Source organism: Callorhinchus milii, unplaced genomic scaffold (assembly GCF_018977255.1).
Source record: "Callorhinchus milii isolate IMCB2004 unplaced genomic scaffold, IMCB_Cmil_1.0 Scaffold16, whole genome shotgun sequence".
Lineage (NCBI taxonomy): Eukaryota > Metazoa > Chordata > Chondrichthyes > Chimaeriformes > Callorhinchidae > Callorhinchus > Callorhinchus milii.
The window spans coordinates 11,310,328-11,329,275 of record NW_024704757.1 but is presented as its reverse complement, the minus strand read 5'-3'; the positions used below and the strand labels follow the sequence as shown (position 1 = coordinate 11,329,275).

Here is an 18,948-nt window from a genome sequence, read left to right as displayed (position 1 = left end):
TGAGTGAGAGAGTGAGATTGAGTGAGTGAGAGTGAGTGAGAGAGTGACCTCCTGGGGGCAGTGGCCACCCATTAGCCGCCTGGCTGACAAATGAAGGTTAATCCCGCTGCGGTGCGCTGCACTGCGCGGTGGCGACCATGCAGGGGGCGCTGCGGCGGGAGGGCGGCGCTGCAATGGCTGAACAAGCGGGCGGGAGGCGGGGGACCCTCCGGGGGGGGGACCCCTCCTGGTCGCGGGTTGAACTCCTCCCGCCGCCGCCATGACACCTTTGCTGGAGCACGAGCGGCAGATCTTTCTCGACTTGTTCCACGAGGACGGGCTCGTGGTGACGGCCCGGGGCCTGGGGGTGGACAGGATCCTGCTGCACTCCTGAAGCTGCACTGCGACCCCGGCAACCTGGTGCTGGTGCTCAACACCAATGTGGCCGAGGAGGTGAGCTCGGCCCCGGCCTCGGTTTCTCTCCCCCCCCCCACCCCCTCCACCTCGGCTCCCCGGCCTCAGGCCTCAGCCCAGAGAGAGAGAGAGAGAGAGAGCGGGAAGTGGGTCGTCATCGCCGGGTTACCACCAGCAAACCACGCCCCCCCCCTCAATTGTACGGTGTCAGCCATTCGGCTCTGAGGCGGGGGGTGGGGGGGTGTTGTGGGTTCAAGCCCCACCTCAGGACTTTCGGCTCTCAAGGTCTCGGCTGATGATGATGATGATGATGATGATATAATAATAATAATCGTTGCATTTTGATGCAGCGCCTCGTCACGTCCTCCGAGACGTCTCAAGGCGCCTCGCAGCAAACTCTACACTTCGTGGGCCAAACCCGGCAGCAGCCGCTTGTCCCGCGAACGGCCTCGGAGCCTCCGCCGCCGCCGCTGCCGCCGTTTCCGGAAGGGATTGCTCCGGCGCGGTGGGGGGGGTGGGGCGCCGTCACGCTGTCGGGGTGCCGTCCTTCAGACGAGCTGCGCGCCAGCCTGGCTCGGCTCGCCCGGCCGGTCGGTAGCTCGCCTCTTTTGGGACGAGGTTTGCGGGTTCAAGCCCCCCGCGGCGGGACCCGGAATCGCACGGCCTCGGCCACTCCCGAGCGGAGCCGGGGTTGCGTTGCGCCGTCTTTCAGCCGAGAAGCGAAACCTCGTGCTCCCAACTGAAGACCGACCGGTCCATCCAGTATTGAACGAGAACTTTTCAAACAGGCCAGAAACGTGTATATCTCACAAATTTCACGGCAAAGAATACAGTTCATACTAAGTGGGTATTCCAAGGTTGGGAAATGACGTGGAATTCACCTTTAAGTCTGGGGGTGGGTGGAGGGGGACCCAGGTTTTGCAGTGTGGTGCTGCTACTCTGATTGTAAAACAAAAAGGATGTTGGGAGGGGGTTTCATAAGGCAATATTTCTGTCAACCGGTCGGCTGCACTTTTTTTTAAACGCATTTGATTTTCAGCCACTGATTTTCGGAAGTCGGTGGTCGCACCAAAACAAGATGCCTTGAACTTCCCTCTGTGAACTCTTGCTCACGCCTGTCATTCTCTGAAGGGGGAGAGCAGTTTGTGTTTTAAGTTCTGGAGAAGCCTATGATACATTAACTTGCATTAATAATAATAATCCTTGCATTTGATATAGCAAATAATAATCCCTCCAAAACCAAAACAATAATAAATTGGTCATTTTCAATCTACGACTGTTTGTGGGACATTGCTGTGCGCAATTGGCTGCCGCGTTCGCCCACAAATATACAGTCAATTCACTTTACAGTGTGTTCTGTGAAGCGCTTTGGGACGTCCTTCCGACGTGAAAAGTGCTATATCAAATGCAAGGATTATTATTATTATAGCGCCTTATCACATCTTCAGCATGTCTCAAAGAATATACTGTAAAGTGAATCAGCTGGATCCATTCAAATTTTCAGCTGGAACCATTCAAATTTTCCAGACTGAGGTGGATAGATTTTTCTTAGGTAAGGGCATTGAGTGATATGGGGCAAAGGCGAGTAATTGGAGTTGAGGTACAGATCAGCCATGATCTGATAGAATGGCTGAACAGGTTCGAGGAGCTGAGTGACCTACTCCTGTTCTCTTGTTCCTGTGTGTTTTTACATGACATTGGTAGGAACGATATACTAAAGACCTGCTCTTTGTTCAGGAGTACTTCATTGAGCAGTTACGCTCTGAAGGGGTGTCACACCTTCCTCGTATCATTAACAATGAAATCCCCAGTAGTGAGCGCTACACTGTGTACACTGAAGGTGGAGTCTTGTTTGTGACCAGTCGCATTCTGGTAGTTGACTTCTTAACAAATCGAATTCCTGCAAACCTTATCACAGGTAGGTGGGCCTACAGAGGTGTTGAAAATATTTTTTTTTAAAAAAAGGGTTATTTTCTAATTTTCCGCAGTGTTAGAAGCTTGAACAGAAAGTGAGATAAGATGCCCTCCATTGCTGGTGGCTAGAGATGATGAATCAAGTTAATTGCAGAGGTCACCATGATTCCCAGATCACTCCCAGTGCAGTAGCATTTTCCATTATTTCACAATTGTTAATAACCCATGAGTTACCACTTTGTGCATGCAGTTAGTAGTTTTAAAGCAACTTACTTGCTAATGGCTTTGTTTTCTTGGTCTGGTCCCACCTATCTTTCTCTGTGATGAAAGACCGAATCGGACTGCTGACTGAGCCTTTTTCTGATGTTTATTCGCTTCGCTCGTTTTATTATGTTCATTTATTGTAGAAATGGTGAACCAGAAATCAATAAAAGCAAAATGCAGTAAAATGTTGATTTGTTGCAGCTTTTTCTCTCTATGTTCTACATTTGCCACCCTCCACTTATTTTCAATATACTCCCATACCAGAAACTGTTCAGTAACCGGAGAGATGAGCACAGTGTGTGCCCAATTCTCTAATGCGCTCCTCGCCAGTCTCCCGAGCTTCAACATTCACAAAGACCAACTCATTTAAAACTTTGTTGCCCATATCCTCACACCTACCAAACTCCACATCCTATCACCCCAATTTATACCAGACCTACTGGCTTCCTGTTGCAGAACGGATTGATTTCAAGATTCTCACACGCGCCTACAAATCACTTCAGGCCCTGGCACCTACCTCCTTCACTGACCAGCTCACACCCCACTCTTCTACCCACCTCCTTCGCTCAGCCAGCTCAGACCTTCAGCATATCACCCGACCCCTCCATTCCACCATCAGTCGCCGTGCGTTCTATGCCCTACCCCCTGGAACTCTCTACCTTGCCCCCCTTTATACCTGGTTTTAGGTCATATCTGAAGATTTTCCTTTTCGATTGTCTCTTCTCCTTTCTTCCCCAGTCAAAACTATGCCATTGATAAGCACTTTGGGAAGGTACACTGCGTGTAGGGGGCGACGTAAATGCAAGTTGTTGAAGTCTGGCTGCCTGGTCTCCAGTGGAATGGCCAATTCATGGAAGGATAGTTTGGTTGTGACTGCCAATAAAGTCTTCAGATAGGGTTAATAATTGTGCACGGACATTTATGAGCCAAAGAAATTTATGTGCTCTTCTAAAAATGCTGTTGTCAGCTTTCATAACTGAGAATATAAATCTGTTTGAACCCAGATATAAAATGTTATTAAATTATAGATCACTACTGTATGATTTATAGAGTTGCTTCCCAGTTTTAGAAAAAATCATAACATTTATGCTGCAGTCCCAGGTGGGCTGGTCCTGACCTAGTTGCATTAATATTTTCCGTAATGCAACTATTACTGGAATATTTAATGTACTTGCAGGAATATTGGTATACAAAGCTCAGAAAATCATCGAGTCCTGTCAAGAAGCATTTATTCTCCGGCTATATCGGCAGAAGAACAAGCAGGGTTTTATCAAGGCTTTCACGGATAATGCGGTGGCTTTCAGCGCTGGATTCTGTAAAGTGGAGAGGGTGATGAGAAATTTGTTTGTTCGAAAGCTATACCTCTGGCCAAGGTGAGTACATTGTGGAGTTGGAGAACCCTGACAATTATAATGGCAGTGGGAGTTGCTGGAATATTACAGAGCAGATGTTCAGAATGAAATGCTGTACAATTTAGTCATTTGAAAGTTTAAAGGGTTCTTTGAACTCTTAAATAATAATAATCCTTCTATTTGATATAGCGCCTTTCACATCTCAATGCACTTCACAGGATTTTTCTGTGAAGTCTAGTGAATGTATATTGTAGGCAAAGGCGACAGCCAATTAGCGCACAGCAGTGCCCCGCAAACAGCCATGGAGTGGATGACCAGTTTTATTTGGGGGGTTGTTGGCCAGGACAATGGGATTTCTAATGTCCGCCACCTAACGGGCAGATGGGATGTTGGCTTAATGCCTCAAATGAAGAACAGCACCTCTGTCAATATAGCGTTCCCAGCCTACACTAGAATATAAGCCTAGACCAAGGAAGACCAATTTACAGCCCGCTGACTATTTTATACGTACGTAATGCGTTTTGCGTACAGCCCGCGGGCCACAAGTTGGCCATCCCTGGCTTAGACAGTTCAAGGTCTTGACCTGCGCTTGAGCCCACAACCTTTTGACCAGAGGCTACTAACTGAACAGGATGGTTCCACACATGCACACTACTTCCTCTGAAGCACTGTGTACCCCTGTGTAGTGTTGCTCCAAATATCACAGGAAGCTGGAGAATTGGGAGCATCCAATGTAACCCAGCTAACTAATCCGAGATAATGTTGTTTAATTCACCTCCCTTACATTGGCCACGTTTATAACGAGGTCATAAGGAAACTACATTTTAAGATGAGTCGTTATAATTAGAGTTGGAAACGGGTTTTTAGTGTTAATTAATCTTAAGAAGATTGATCTGTGTAATCTTGGCTAACCACATTCCAGGGAAAGAATTTGTTTTAAATGCCACACTCTTAGAATTTAATGTCATTTCAGCTCATAACAAATCATGTTACATTGTTATCTCATGACAAAAAGGCTGCAAGAAATCAATCTCTGCTGTCAGTGAGTGAAAAATAACCTGTGTGAAAAAGTACTGGTAATGAATCGATGCCTGGAGACAGATATTGGATATATTTTCCTTTTATTGGAGTCTTTGAAACTTCACATTTTAAAAGAAAATCAGTATTAAAGTAATTTGATTCATTCCACCAATGTTGTGGATAGTAATAATTGTGTGGTCGGTTGGAGAGCTCCGAGGCCTATCTCGTGAGGACAGATGTATTTGGAGACTGTTGTGTACAATGTTCGTCCCACTGTCTATAGTTGCAGCATTCAAAATTGCTAGCAAGATGGTATAAAGTGAAGGGAAGCTTTAGACTCGCACATTCACTTTAACTTGCAATCTGCAGGTGTTAAAAACTCAACCATTGCTCTTCATCGTATCTACTGCTCTTTTTAGTCTATGCCCCTTAATCCTTCACCTAAGTTTCTCAATTTATCTTTTTAAAAAGTGAAACCGAAATTTGAATATTTATCTGGAAAATTGCCAATAGGAAATGTTAGAATTCTACTGGTTATAATAATAATAATATTCTGACAAAAGTTATTAACTTTCAGAAATTTCCACAGTGTTGACATTACAAACGCTACATACATATTGACCTTGCAAAGTATAAAATAGAAGTGTTTGATGGGAGAAAATAAATGCTTTTCCTAAATGTAATTTAGATAAAAAGATTTTTAGGATATACTGTGATTGTGTTCTACTAATTTCCACATATTCTTTCACTAATATACATCTCTCTGTTAGATTTCACATAGCTGTCAGCTCTTTCTTGGAGAGACATAAACCTGAAGTAATCGAACTGCATGTGTCTCTGACACCTGCCATGCTGGCTATCCAAACTTCTATGATGGACATAATGAACGCCTGCTTGAGAGAACTTAAACGCTACAACCCATCGTTGGAAATCGAGGATCTGTCTCTTGAGAATGCTATTGGGAAGTCATTTGACAAGGTTTGTGAACCAGCACTCTCTCTCTCTTTCTGTTGCTTTTTGAAAAAAAATAAAGCTCTGTGCTCCACAAGAGCACTGTTTGGAATGTGCCGAAGGTATTTTTTTAGCTTGCTTGTGGGAGGTGTGCGAAGTTTCTTGAATGTCTTCCTTTTGCTTGGAACATTCCCAGAACTTCACAACAATGACTACAAACACATAAATCACATATTCTAAATCCTACCCTCTGTATAGATTATTACAGTTACAAGATATGTTCTAGTGCATACTTAAAGAATATGAATCAATTCAGTTAGATGCGTTCTTCACAGGGAATACCTTAAATCCTCCATAATACTGCCTTTGGTAGAGCTCCTCCATAATACTGCCTTTGGGCGAGCTGCTCCATAATGCTGCCTTTGGGCGAGCTGCTCCATAATGCTGCCTTTGGGCGAGCTGCTCCATAATGCTGCCTTTGGGCGAGCTGCTCCATAATGCTGCCTTTGGGTGAGCTGCTCCATAATGCTGCCTTTGATAGAGCTCCCAAGTGGGTCTTTTAAAAGATGTATTTTTGAAGTCTGCCATCTCTACTATCCAGTCTGCTACAGTCGATAGAATGAATGTCGGTTTGGGAGAACTTAAATGCTAGAGGCCATCGTTGCAAGTCGATGATTGCTCTCTGGAGAATATATAATTGCTATAATTCAGACAGGAGCTGCAGGCAATGTACTGCACTTGGAGTAAGGTTGTGGTACATCAGTGTGCCCTCTGGTACAGAGTACCGGTAATTTGGTGGTAGACACAGGTGATGCTTCAAATGCATCTGTGTGCCAGAACCCTTATTTAAAAGCTGAAGTATTGTATAAGAATGGAACAGCAGCCTATACAAAGCTTCATAAATACAACATGGAGCTATTATTTTTTTTATGTCAGGATTAACTCGTCACAAAAGGGGACGTCACAAAGCTCCTTTACATGAATTTTTTTTTATCCTACTGCGAGAGTAATTTAACTTTCAGTTTGCTTTCTTTGTGATAACATAAAGAGGTGTTTTAGTGGGTCCAATGGTTATTTGAATTGATCATGATGATTATAAAAAGTGGAGAAAAAAAAACTTGGTTATTTCCCAAATTCTTCAGATATTTGGGAGACTGGTACATATCAGACGATCCTGCATCTTCTGACCCCAGAATAACAAAACAGCCAATGGCTCCAATCACTACAGTGAACAGCTTTTTAAACATGCTATTTAACCTTCACGCTTACTCTTCAATTCATATTTGGTAATTTGTGGTAATACTGTATTCTGCTTGAACGCTAGATAATTCGGCACTATTTGGATCCAGTCTGGCACCAGCTTGGCGCTAAGACCAAGTCTCTGGTCCAGGATTTGAAGATTCTCCGCACCCTATTACAGTATCTGACTCAATATGATTGTGTTACCTTCCTCAATCTGCTGGAATCTCTTCGAGACAGCGAGAAAACATTTGGACAAAACTCAGGTAATGTTGCAAACATTACTGAATGTACTGTTGGTGGGATTCATGCAGAAAGAGAGGTGCTTACTAAGGAATTCCCCACCTACTCTGCAACAAATAGCAGGGTAATGTTTGCACACATTTCTGCATCATCTTTATAGTCCATTGCCTTTTTATATGAATCTTTAATGTGGAAGGTGAACTCACTGGGCATCACTTTTCCATCATTCGGAATGTGTTGGTCAGATTTGACATTGAGCAGGTTTGATCTTGAACAGCTCAAGGATTCTAGGCGAAAAGTTAATATAGTAATAGGAGGCAAAGGTCAGTTTACAGGAACATTTACCTGCAAAAACAGTCCTCCGTCATAACAGTAATTACAGGCTGACCCAGTTATAACATGTTTTGGTGTAGAGAGGGTCTGCTGATAGTACAGTTACAGCTTGGATCCACCACCAGCCGGTCACTTAAATGCATACGGAATATGAACCCAAACCATTACATTGTGGTAGGGAGGGCCTGGCTTGTCCTCAAAGTGTTTTGACATGATCAGGCACTCTGAAAATATTTCTCGCAGCTATGGGTTCATCATAACAAATCCTGTGACTTTGTTTCCCTTATGATTGCATGACGTATTTGATGCAGTGAAACATTTGTGTACTTTGTTTTGCTTTGTCCTGTCAGGATGGTTGTTCTTGGAGGCCAGCGACATCATGTTTGTGAATGCTCGAGCTAGAGTTTATAAGCTTCCTGAGACCAGGCTTAAAACCTTCAAAAATCCAGCCAAGGTTGAACAAAAAGAAATGAAGGAGACAGGTGTGTATGTAACTGAAGTCACCATTATCCTAAATGTTTGCGATGAGTGTGGCCTCAGCGCCAATTTTTACTGAAGATCCTTACCTGATTACCTTTTGGATACAGGAAAAACTCCCAACTTTAAAGCCATCTATCTCCTTGCAGAAAAATGGATTCTGGTTGACAGGAAACTTTAAATAGTATGTTGTACAAACTTGGTGTTTGAATTTGCAATGCAGCAAAGTTCATGTTCTGAACCCTCCAGTCAAAGGAATGGTGCAGAGGAGCAGAGCCGCTGGTGGCCCGACAGGAGGGAAACAGGAAGGTGAGACGTTTGGAAGCATGTGCTGCTCCTTCAAACAAACCATACTATTGAACCACTGCTGGAGATTTTGGAGCAGACTTTGTGCTGCTCGCTTGGTTGGGAAAATCACGTGTGTGGCAAAGTGATGACAAGTGCAAAGCTAATTTCAAAAGCAGTCCTCCCTGTGCTCTAGTCATTTGATGTAGGATACTGAAGTCTCTCTTGATTCTGTACCCTGAAAGAGAAATAACTAGGAACTGGGAAGGCTGTACACAACTGCTGTATATGCATCTGTGGGGAAACTCCTTCAAGTTTGCAAAGTCCTTAGTGAAGCAATATGTTTATTTGTGCCTCATTTCAGAGGGAAAGAGAGAGCTGGTACTGGAGCAGAACCCAAAGTGGGAAGCATTGAGTGAGGTTCTGAAAGAGATCAGGAGCGAAAATGAACCAGGTGAAGCCCTGGAAAGCCCAGGTGAGCTGCTTAAACCATTGAAAGTTTTGAACATTTCCCTCTCATTTGGCTCGAGAATGTATTCACTGGTCATAATTCCAGTGGTGCGGTGAGATTGCAAACACCAGATGGTGTGGATTGTTTGCAGGAAGTGATTTTGATGGGTTTATGGGGCAGCTGAGAACAGGACAAATTACATTTAAAAAAAACACGGTGAGAATTGGCTTGTTTTAAGGTATTACACGATTGATGAGTTTGATATTTAACTTTTATTTTGTTGCAAGAGTTTGATATAAAAGATACCTCACTTTTGCATTGGAGAAGTACTTGTTTTTAAAAAATCCTGTAGGAGTACAATTGATGTCCACGACATTCACTCAATAAGCTATGAGGTGGGCTTAATTTGATCAATTAGGTAAACACTGAACAGGCCAGTGCTTTGGATGCAGGCATTCCCTTTTAGTGGGTTGTGAACTTAATAACTTAATGAGTAGGATTCCTACAATTTACAATAGCATAAATGTTGAAATGTGATTTCTGGCTACATTTCTAAAACTGATAATATAAATAAAAATAATCCTTACGTTTGATATGGTGCTTTTCACGTCAGGAGGACGGCTCAAAGCATTCCGCAGGATTTACTGTGAAGTGTAGTGTCTGTATTTCTAAGTGACGCAGCAGAATGTGCACACAACTGTGTCCCACAGATATGAAGTGATTTAGCCTATGAGTTCAAAGCCATAAAGTGGAGTTTCAACCCACAACCTTCTAATTCAAGTGGTGAAAGTGCTACCAACTGAGCCAGGCTAATATGAGTGTTACAGTGTTTACGTCTGCAGTTGGGAACCTGTGAAGTTTCAAAATCCATAATAGAGGCAGTGTTTGTTTAAAAAAAATCCTAGTCATTAATACTGCGGTTGAACTGCTGGGAGTGAAGCGATTTTGCCGTGTTGAGTCTGTGCCATGTTAATGACATTTCTCCAGACTGATTCTTTTTGTGGAACAGTTGAGTTTAAATTGCAGTGTTTATTAGTAAGAAATATGAGTCGCACAAATGGTGCTTTCCTTCAGTAATCAGAGGTACGACACATGGAAACAACCTACTTCCAAAATAGCGATCCGCTGTAAATTAGATACCCACCCAGCAGTGATTGTGCATATATAGATCTCAGTGTATGTCAGTGATTCCTAGTTTCAGCATCATAAAGGAATTAAAAGTTTTGGTAACAAAATAAAAAGTTCCAACTTATACAAACAAATGAGATTTGACTCTCTGCATAAGTTATTTTTGTGAGAGATGAGAAATACTATAAATAAAAGCTTTTTCTTCCTACCGACAGGCCAAGTGCTGATCTGTGCCAGCGATGACCGAACCTGTGCTCAGCTGAAGGAGTACATCACTGTTGGAGCCGAGGCATTGTTAACGAGGCTGTACAGTAAAACCTTGGGGACGAATGAGAAGGCGGAGGATGCGTGGGCAAACTCTGTAAAAGACAGGGTGCTCGGTAAGTCCAAGAAAATGTCTAAATCCGACAATGGGCCCAAACAGAAGAAAGCAAAAACAGAGAGTGTTAAAAATTGCACAACCAGGAAGAAACCTGAACTGACCTTGACACAAATGACAGGAGGAGCAAAGCATGAAGGTACTAAGAAGGAGGAAGGTGGAGAAGAAAGTGGGAGCCAGGAAAGCAGCACTGAAGAAGCTGAGGGTTTGCCACAGAATCTACCAACAAACTCTTGCTATGGGATCCTAACAGAGCCGCTCCTTCTCATCCACCCGCTGCAAGGCTGCAGTGATTCGTACAGCCTAACGCGTGTACTGCACGAGGTTGATCCCCGCTATGTTATTCTGTATGATGCAGAGCTGACATTTGTTCGCCAGCTTGAGATTTACAAAGCCAGCAGGCCTGGCCAGCCCCTCAGGTGAGCACCAGCCCTAATTCTCAGTTAACATCAGTTTGCACTGTATGGTGCCTTTCACCTATAATGAGCATTTATAAACGTTTAGATGTTTTTCAGTGTCTTAAATAAACTGCCGGAATTGTAGTTATTTTGCACTTTAAATATCTAATTTATTTGGCACTTATTTTCTTTCCTTTAATGTTATTAACCTTCAGATGCACTACATTTGTCTTTTCTGGTTCACTACATTTTTGTTCCAAATTAAATGCTCCTTTCTCCCATTTAGATAATTCTTATAATTCTTGAATTTGATACTATGCCTATAATGCCAAAATGTGTTCAAAGGCGTCAGCCTTGGTCTGTTGATAGCACTCTCGCCTTCAAGTCAGAAGCTCCCAAGACTTCAAGCTCCTCATTGTGTCTTTGAATTCATAGTGCAAGATGATGCTCCAACACAGTCCTGCATTGTCTGAGTCGCCGTCCTTCAGATGCTGGTTCAATGGCACTATTCAAAAAGAGAAGGGAGTTTTTCTCAGCGTGTTGGCCAACAATTCCCCTGATAAAATTTGTCATTTCCTTTATGGCTGTTTGTGGGACATTACTGTGCAAAATGACTGCCATGTTTGCCTACAAAATACTAAATCACTGCACTTTGCTGTAAATCCTGTCATCCTACTGAAAATGAAACGATTATTTATTATAACAACCCATCATACGAGGTAGCCTTTACATTTAGAATTTTTCCCAAGTAGTGAGTGAGTTAACCTTCGATTGAAGAAACCATTGACTTTGATCTTCAGCAACCACCAGTAATAGTACACTAAAACTAGATCGAATTTTCATCTGGGATTTAAGGAATGAATAATGGTGTGTTAGACGCCTGCTATTATCGTCACTGCCACTGGGCCATTCAACGAGTTTATTGCTTTACAATAAAACAAATGTGGAAGCTCAGCTTCATGACAGCTGCAATAAGGTGAGAAAATAAACCTCAGATTGACAGAGCCATTATTTGCACTGCAGAAATCCCAAGTCAGGAAACAGACTCTAGTTATGCGCCACCTCGTTGCATTGTTTCCATATATAGCACTTGGAAAGTTTTTAAAGTTTTAATGAGTGATGCAAGTTATTCGGTGTTACATAATGACCTCATAGATCCCACATGTATTCTATCTTGTCCTATAACCTATTTACGTAAATGACAATTTACATTTATGAATGCCTATACTGGCCCAAGCAGCATCTTGTTACATTTCAGCTTGAATCATTAAGCATATGTACTGCCTGAAGTGCTGATGCTTCATTCCATTGATTTCTTGCAGAGTTTACTTCCTGATTTATGGTGGCTCTTCAGAAGAACAGCGTTACTTGACAACTCTGAGAAAAGAGAAGATGGCTTTTGAGCATTTAATAAGGTGAGTGAAAGGAAATTCGGTTTCACTGGGGTCAAAAGTTTGAACCCCCATCAAAATACAAAAGGATTTGTTATCCCATTGCTTTGATTTGAAAGTGAATATTTAGGGAGTAGCTGGAGTATTTGCTGATTTTTCTCGGTGCAAAAAAACACTTCTTCCAGAGCAAACTTAATTGGCTCAATATTCTACTCCTGTTCATATCTTCCTTTCCTCATAAAATAATTGATCCCTCAAACAGTTCATGATTCTACAGTCAGCATCAGGCAATACAGTTCTTCTGATTTTGTTAAATCTGAAAAGTTCTGGTTAACCTGACATTACTGAAAAGAAAATGCTAAAATGCCTTTTCAAACAATAATGTTTCTGTTATGACGATGTTTCTGTTCCGCTTGATTGGAATGCAATTTAGGGAGAAGGCTGTAATGGTTGTCCCTCAGGAGAGGGAGGGAAGAGATGACTCAAACCAGGACCTCGTACGCAGTGTGGTTCCACCGACTGCAACTGCAGACACACGCAAGGCAGGTTTGTATAAATTGTGGAAACTTTCTCTTCTCTTCCCCCCCACCTCGCCCCATACTTGAGATTTAGAATCCTGAAGTGTGGTGATCAGGGAAATGTTCTTGCTAGCGATCGTAAAATGGAATGTCCCTTCCATTCCCTTGTTTTAAAGGGAGAATAAAACAGTAGTATATTTCAGTAGTATGTCTCCATGTCTGCTTTATTGGCCTTTTACAGTCTCTATAGATCCATATTCGGGAAAGTGGCTACACACTAAGATGACACTAGTGGCTTGGCCCTTTAGTTTTCCAGCTTGCTCCTTCCTTTTGATTTGATGAAGAAAGATGGCGGTTGGTCCACTTATTTGTTCTTTGCTTGTCTTGTTTATATAGGTGGCCAGGGACAGAAGAAAGAGGAACATTGCATTATAGTGGACATGCGGGAGTTCCGCAGTGGGCTTCCTTCCCTGATACACAAACGCGGCATTGACATTGAGCCGGTCACTCTGGAGGTGGGCGACTACATTCTGACTCCTGATATTTGTGTGGAACGCAAGAGTGTGAGCGACTTGATCGGCTCCTTGAACAACGGCCGCCTCTACGCACAGTGCGTCTCCATGACCCGATACTATAAGCGACCCATGCTTCTAATCGAGTTTGATCCTAGCAAATCCTTCTCCCTGAATTCCAAAGGGACAATTCACCAGGAGATTTCCGCCAACGATACCACCTCCAAGCTCGCTCTGCTGACGCTCCACTTTCCCAGGCTGCGCATCCTCTGGTGCCCGTCTCCACACGTAACAGCTGAACTGTTTGAGGAGCTGAAGCAAGGCAGGCCCCAGCCCGATGCAGCCACTGCCATGGCTATTGCAGCTGATTTAGACACTCTCTCCGAGTCGGGCAAATACAATCCAGGCTCACATGACTTCCTGATGAAAATGCCTGGCGTGAACAGCAAAAACTGCCATGCTCTGATGAACCGTGTGGAGAACCTCACTGAGCTGGTCAGCCTCACCAAAGACAGTTTAGCAGACATATTAGGCAATGCTAACAATGCCAAGCTACTGTGGGAATTCATTCACTCTTCATGTAAAGATAATGTAGCACAAGGAAAACGAAAAAAGTAATTATCTTATTGTAAAAAAAACTTGATGGCCTCAAGGTCAATGCCTTGGGTTACTGGCAGCTCATAAATTGCAAAAATCTGAGCGAGGATATCAGCTGCCTGTTTGAAGAGGTTATTGGTGCAAAACTCTCATTCCCATTCTATCCCTCTCCTGCTATCATGTCGTTGCAGTGAGAATAGTTGACAGTGAATGCCTCCCCCCCCATCCCCCCCCGAGGGTGACTGGTGATCTACTTAACTGATCAATTGTCATTTTAGGGATATATTCGATGTGTTTCTGAACAGCAAGTCTGTGCTACTGGTGGGAGTAGAAGATTTTATATTTATCAGATGGCTATAAGTCTCATTGTAGCTTCCTTCATATCCCAAACTGGTAGGCTATAGTGGAATGTAAGTTTGCTTTGATGGGTAAATCACACATGAAGCTAATGCCAGGCTCACCTGTCCCAAGGAAGGTGATCATAGGGAAGGAGGGAAAATTGGATTGTGCAGAGCACTGGTGGCCAACAAAATAAATGTTTCTTAATTTATGGCATAAATCTATTTTGTTACTTCTATGATTATTTTGTTGGCCAGCACTAATGTAGAGTATGATAGGCAGAGGGAAAGGACCACAAGTGCATAGTGTGGGAGAGCTCATCAGGAAGTGAAATGTGAAATCCATTTAAAATCCATTTTAATGCATTGTTAAAAGTAATATTGAATATGATATATTGTATGGTGAAAACTCCCTCGTTGATGTTTATCTCATATTATGACAGTATACATTTATTTATTTCAGACATTATTATTCTATCATTAATGATATTGCTGTTCTCCGTCTCATAAAACAAAGCTTTGGATCTAAAAACTGTACAATGTCCAATTGCAAAGGAATGTTTCCTTTGCATGTTATTGCTTGCTACATGTACTATTTGGTCTTGAGGCCAGGATGAGTCTAAGATTGGGTTTAATTCTAGTTAGTTTGATTAGGCCTTTTGCACAATTCAAGCTTTGATCACTTTAGATCTTTCCATTAGTTTGTGATATCTGTCAAACTCATATTCCCTGCATTCTGAATAAATGTAATTTATAAATGCACAATGGCAACAGTGCAAAAACTACCATTTAATCCAGGGGGAAGATCAGGTGAGCATCAGGGAGTTAGGAAACTTGTGTTCAAAGATGAATGAACTGGCTATTTACAAGTGTTCATTATGAATTCTGTACAAGGGTTGACAGTCTGCTTAAAATAAAAAAGTTTTTAATAAAGTACAGCCAGCACTTTCTAATCCCATGTGCCTGTGAGCTGCCCTTTCTCTGTAGATGAAGTATTACCTTTTTTTAAAAAAAACTTATGATAAATGCACAAAATTTTCATTGCAATAAACTTTTTTGCAGGAACAAGCAGAAACGTATTTTGTGATGGATGTTAAGAGAGCTCTAAAGTTGACAGCTTGAAGTTTTTTGTGGTGACATTTATTGGTACATACATATGAATTAAAATATTAATGTTAAAAATTCAAGAAATGGATTTACAGAGAATAGCCGGGCTGCGTAAGATCGATCACCCATGGAAATTATATCCCACAAAAGGTAGTGTGAGTGGAGAGGTTCAGCAAAAGGCATCAGCCTGGGAGGGGGTAGCAGTGGTGGTCCTGAGATAAGGGCATGCTGTTATTAATAATAATAATCCTTGCATTTGATAAAAGTGGTTTATCGTGTCTTTTGAGAATATACTGTAAATTGCAAAGTTGTGTTTAGAGGGTGTAACTAGTCTATGGGTTCTGAACGTGCTCTTTGAATATTGTAGGCATTAGCTTGGCTTAGTTGGCACAGCATTCTCTCCACTGAGTCAGGAAGCTGTGGGTTCAAACCCCATGTCTAGACTTTGAACTCTTAGTCCAGACTGTGGGTAGCATTGGGGGTCCGAGGTCATGTCTGCCTGTTTAGGTGGATAAAGATTCCACGGGACTATTCATCATGAGAAGGTAGTTTCTCCCTGAGGGCAGAGCAAATATTCCGCCAAATAAAATAAAGGACCAATTTTTTTAATATATGGCTGTTTGTGGGAAATTACTTGTCTGCCACGTTTGCCTTCAACTTAATAGTCACTTCACAGAAAACTCTGAAGCTCTTTGAGAGGTTTTAATGTGTTAAAAATACAATGTCAAATGATTATCTGATTTGTGTCTTGTAATTTTTCTACATCATGCCTCAGCAATATTTCGTTACATATAAATTTACCACATATGCTTCAGGTTCGAGTTTGTTCGAGTTTACTGATTCAATCTGCAGAATAATTCTGAAACTGGTTTCGCAACCAAGCTTGAGTTCGTTCGTAAACAAAAATGAATTATTTGTATTACAGTGGAAAAGTGCCACAATGAATGGATTCTTACCAAAAACAAAAACTTAGATCAACTTCTAAATGTCTCCCTCTTAGTATATGTTTTTCTAAAATTTCCTAAAAATACACACCATGGTTTAGAAAGTTATATATATTTATTCTATATCTAAAATGTGTACCAAATTTATCCCATTATCTTGGGATTCAGCCTATATAAAAATGCACTGTATTGTCATTTCATAAAAAGCTTGCAACACAGTTATTCAGCCCATCTTGTCTGTGCTGGCGCTAACTCTTGTAAGTTCTCCGAGACACTACCCTGCATGAAGGGCACTCATTAAATGCAAGTTGTTATTGTTTTCCTGTACTGTTTAATATCTACACCCCCCCCCAGAAACTATCCAAATCCCATTAAAGTTTCAACAATTTATCATAATTTAAATTTCATCAACTGCCTGTACAAAAATTACTCTAAAATATAATCTCCCATTTTGTTTTTTTCTTTTGGTGATTCATTTAAACGAAATTGGGATTCAATTCAAAATTCAACAAAGGCTGCATTAAACAGCTGATTCACAGCAGCACACCACAGGCTGCATTGCAAGTCCGGGAATGTGCTTCAGTACCTTCTGGTGGTTCTGAGACGACAAATGTAAGTGGAATTACAGAAATTATAGAAAAGGAAATCATTCAACCATCAAGTCTATATTGGTGCTAATTCGTCCACTGCAAATTTAAAAGGCAGAGATTTAATTTAATTGGCCTGATTAAATTAAATGATTAAAACCAGGTTACATAATATCTGTTCACACTGATGTACAATTCCGAGCTGCCTGAGCTCCCTGATCTGTACTTCTAGAGTTCCTTCTCATGCGTTTGGTATTTTAGACAAAATCACTTGGGTTTCATTTATATAGTAGTCTATGAGAGGAGTCTGCCTTTTTTATCAGTTGAGAGGCTGAAACTCAGTGATTCAGTAATTCAGCACTGGGTGAAAGTGGTTTATAAAGCATTAACTTGGGTCAAATGGCTATTATGTTAACCCTTTCCCCATCTCTGCTCAATTCTTGTGAGAGAAAATATACTATTTCTATAGTTTCTGTCCCATTGTCTATTAAAATTCACATGGACATAACTGAAGTCTATGTGTTTGTTAACATTGTTCCACACTTTTGACACTGATGGGTGATTTGCCATCTTCCTGCAGACTTTGGTCAGCACTGTAAAAGGTGCACTTATAATGTGTATAATGTGACTGGCAATTAACTGAATATGAGTTGTTCCTGTACCACTAACCTCAGCAATCTTGATATTTAATCAATTTCTGTAGAAATTGGGTTTCATATCAAATAATAATCACAAAAGATAGCTTAGTGATATACTTATCTTCAAGTAGTGTCCCAAAGGAACACTTATCTAAGGTGGACTCAGGTTCAGCTGGAGATCAAATGAACTTTGATTTTTTTTGGCATTGTGATGGCCTGGAGGCAAGTAGCCAAGATTGTTATTCAATCTTTGTAAGAAAAGAACAGGATCTAGTGGATAGCAAATCTAAGGAGATTGAGCTTTTACCTTTTTTGAAATCTGTTGGGTTTTAATCTGCTGACAGACCAGGAACAAAACATTCCCTCGCAGTGAAATGCTTTATATCATGATGGGTGGTATGACTGATTTATATTTGATATCTACAATAATCTTTCATGTGATATAGTGCCTTTCATACTCGAGATAATGTCTCAAAATGCTTTACAGGATTGAAAGTGTCCTGGCTGTATTGTGTAGGTAAATCTCAACAACAACAACAAGATTTCATTTATAGAGCGCCTTTCACGTCGGGAGGACGTTCCAAGGCGCTGGACAGTTGGGTCAGGACCCGAGCAGGGGGGAAATGGTCAGGGCTGAGGGAGGGAAGGGAGGGAGCGAGGAGGGGGTAGAGAGTCGAGAGGGGAGCTGAAGGCACGGTCAAAGAGCAAGGTCTTGAGACCGGCCTTGAAGGAGGAAGCGGCAAAGGCACTGGGGGATGGAATATGTAATGTGCAGTTAATGTGACTCCAATTTAAATTTTTAACCACTGCATTTTCAAACAACAGTATAAAAATGACGGGCTTGTGTGGACTTGCAATTTAGAATCTTCTCTTCCCCCACCCTAAATTTCTTTTGAAGCAACTAGGCATCTTAAAACACTTTCGCGTACCAACTCTCTAGCAATTTATAGCTTCATTTTTTTCTGAAGTAGTTTCTCACAGTAATAGTTATGGAGAAGATTCTTATTCCCCTCCTACACACAACCTCCTCACCCCCTCACTTCCAACAAGTACTGAACATATGCCAGACAAAACATCAATTAAGTAGCAAATGATTATATTTTAGATTTCTGAAATATTAATCCAATTGCAACCAAACTTCAGCAACTAGTCTATTATGCATTTAGGTCTTCTACCTTCAGATGGCACTGTTCATCTCCAAATGGCCAAAGGGTTTTTCCTCATGGTGTTTGTTTAGTGCACAAAGTGATGAACTGCTCGTGAACAAAAGCCAAGCTTCATAACAAATTTATTTATTTGGCTCCGGTAATGATGATAAGATGATACATATGATTTTTGGCTACGTACTTCCACATGTTGAGTTCCTGATCTCTGTTGCGCTATGTACAGGTATATATCGAAACTGGGTGCCTCCTGATTGATCCCACAGAAAATCTGGAGACTCTGCCCAATTCACATTTGTTCACCTCTTCAAACAGATTACAGAAGG

General features: G+C 41.8%; 1 protein-coding gene across 1 annotated transcript; it reads left to right on the top strand.

The window, feature by feature from the left end:
* The first annotated feature begins 254 nt into the window (after positions 1-254).
* On the top strand, positions 255-14,087 carry ercc4 (excision repair cross-complementation group 4). The gene is given in 12 exon segments (XM_007893695.2): positions 255-365; positions 368-432; positions 2,131-2,311; positions 3,749-3,944; positions 5,714-5,921; positions 7,219-7,399; positions 8,060-8,191; positions 8,836-8,946; positions 10,266-10,848; positions 12,150-12,242; positions 12,652-12,764; positions 13,133-14,087. Coding segments are annotated over 12 exon segments (2,703 nt in total). The 5' UTR covers positions 255-259; the 3' UTR covers positions 13,867-14,087.
* Positions 14,088-18,948: the final 4,861 nt, after the last annotated feature.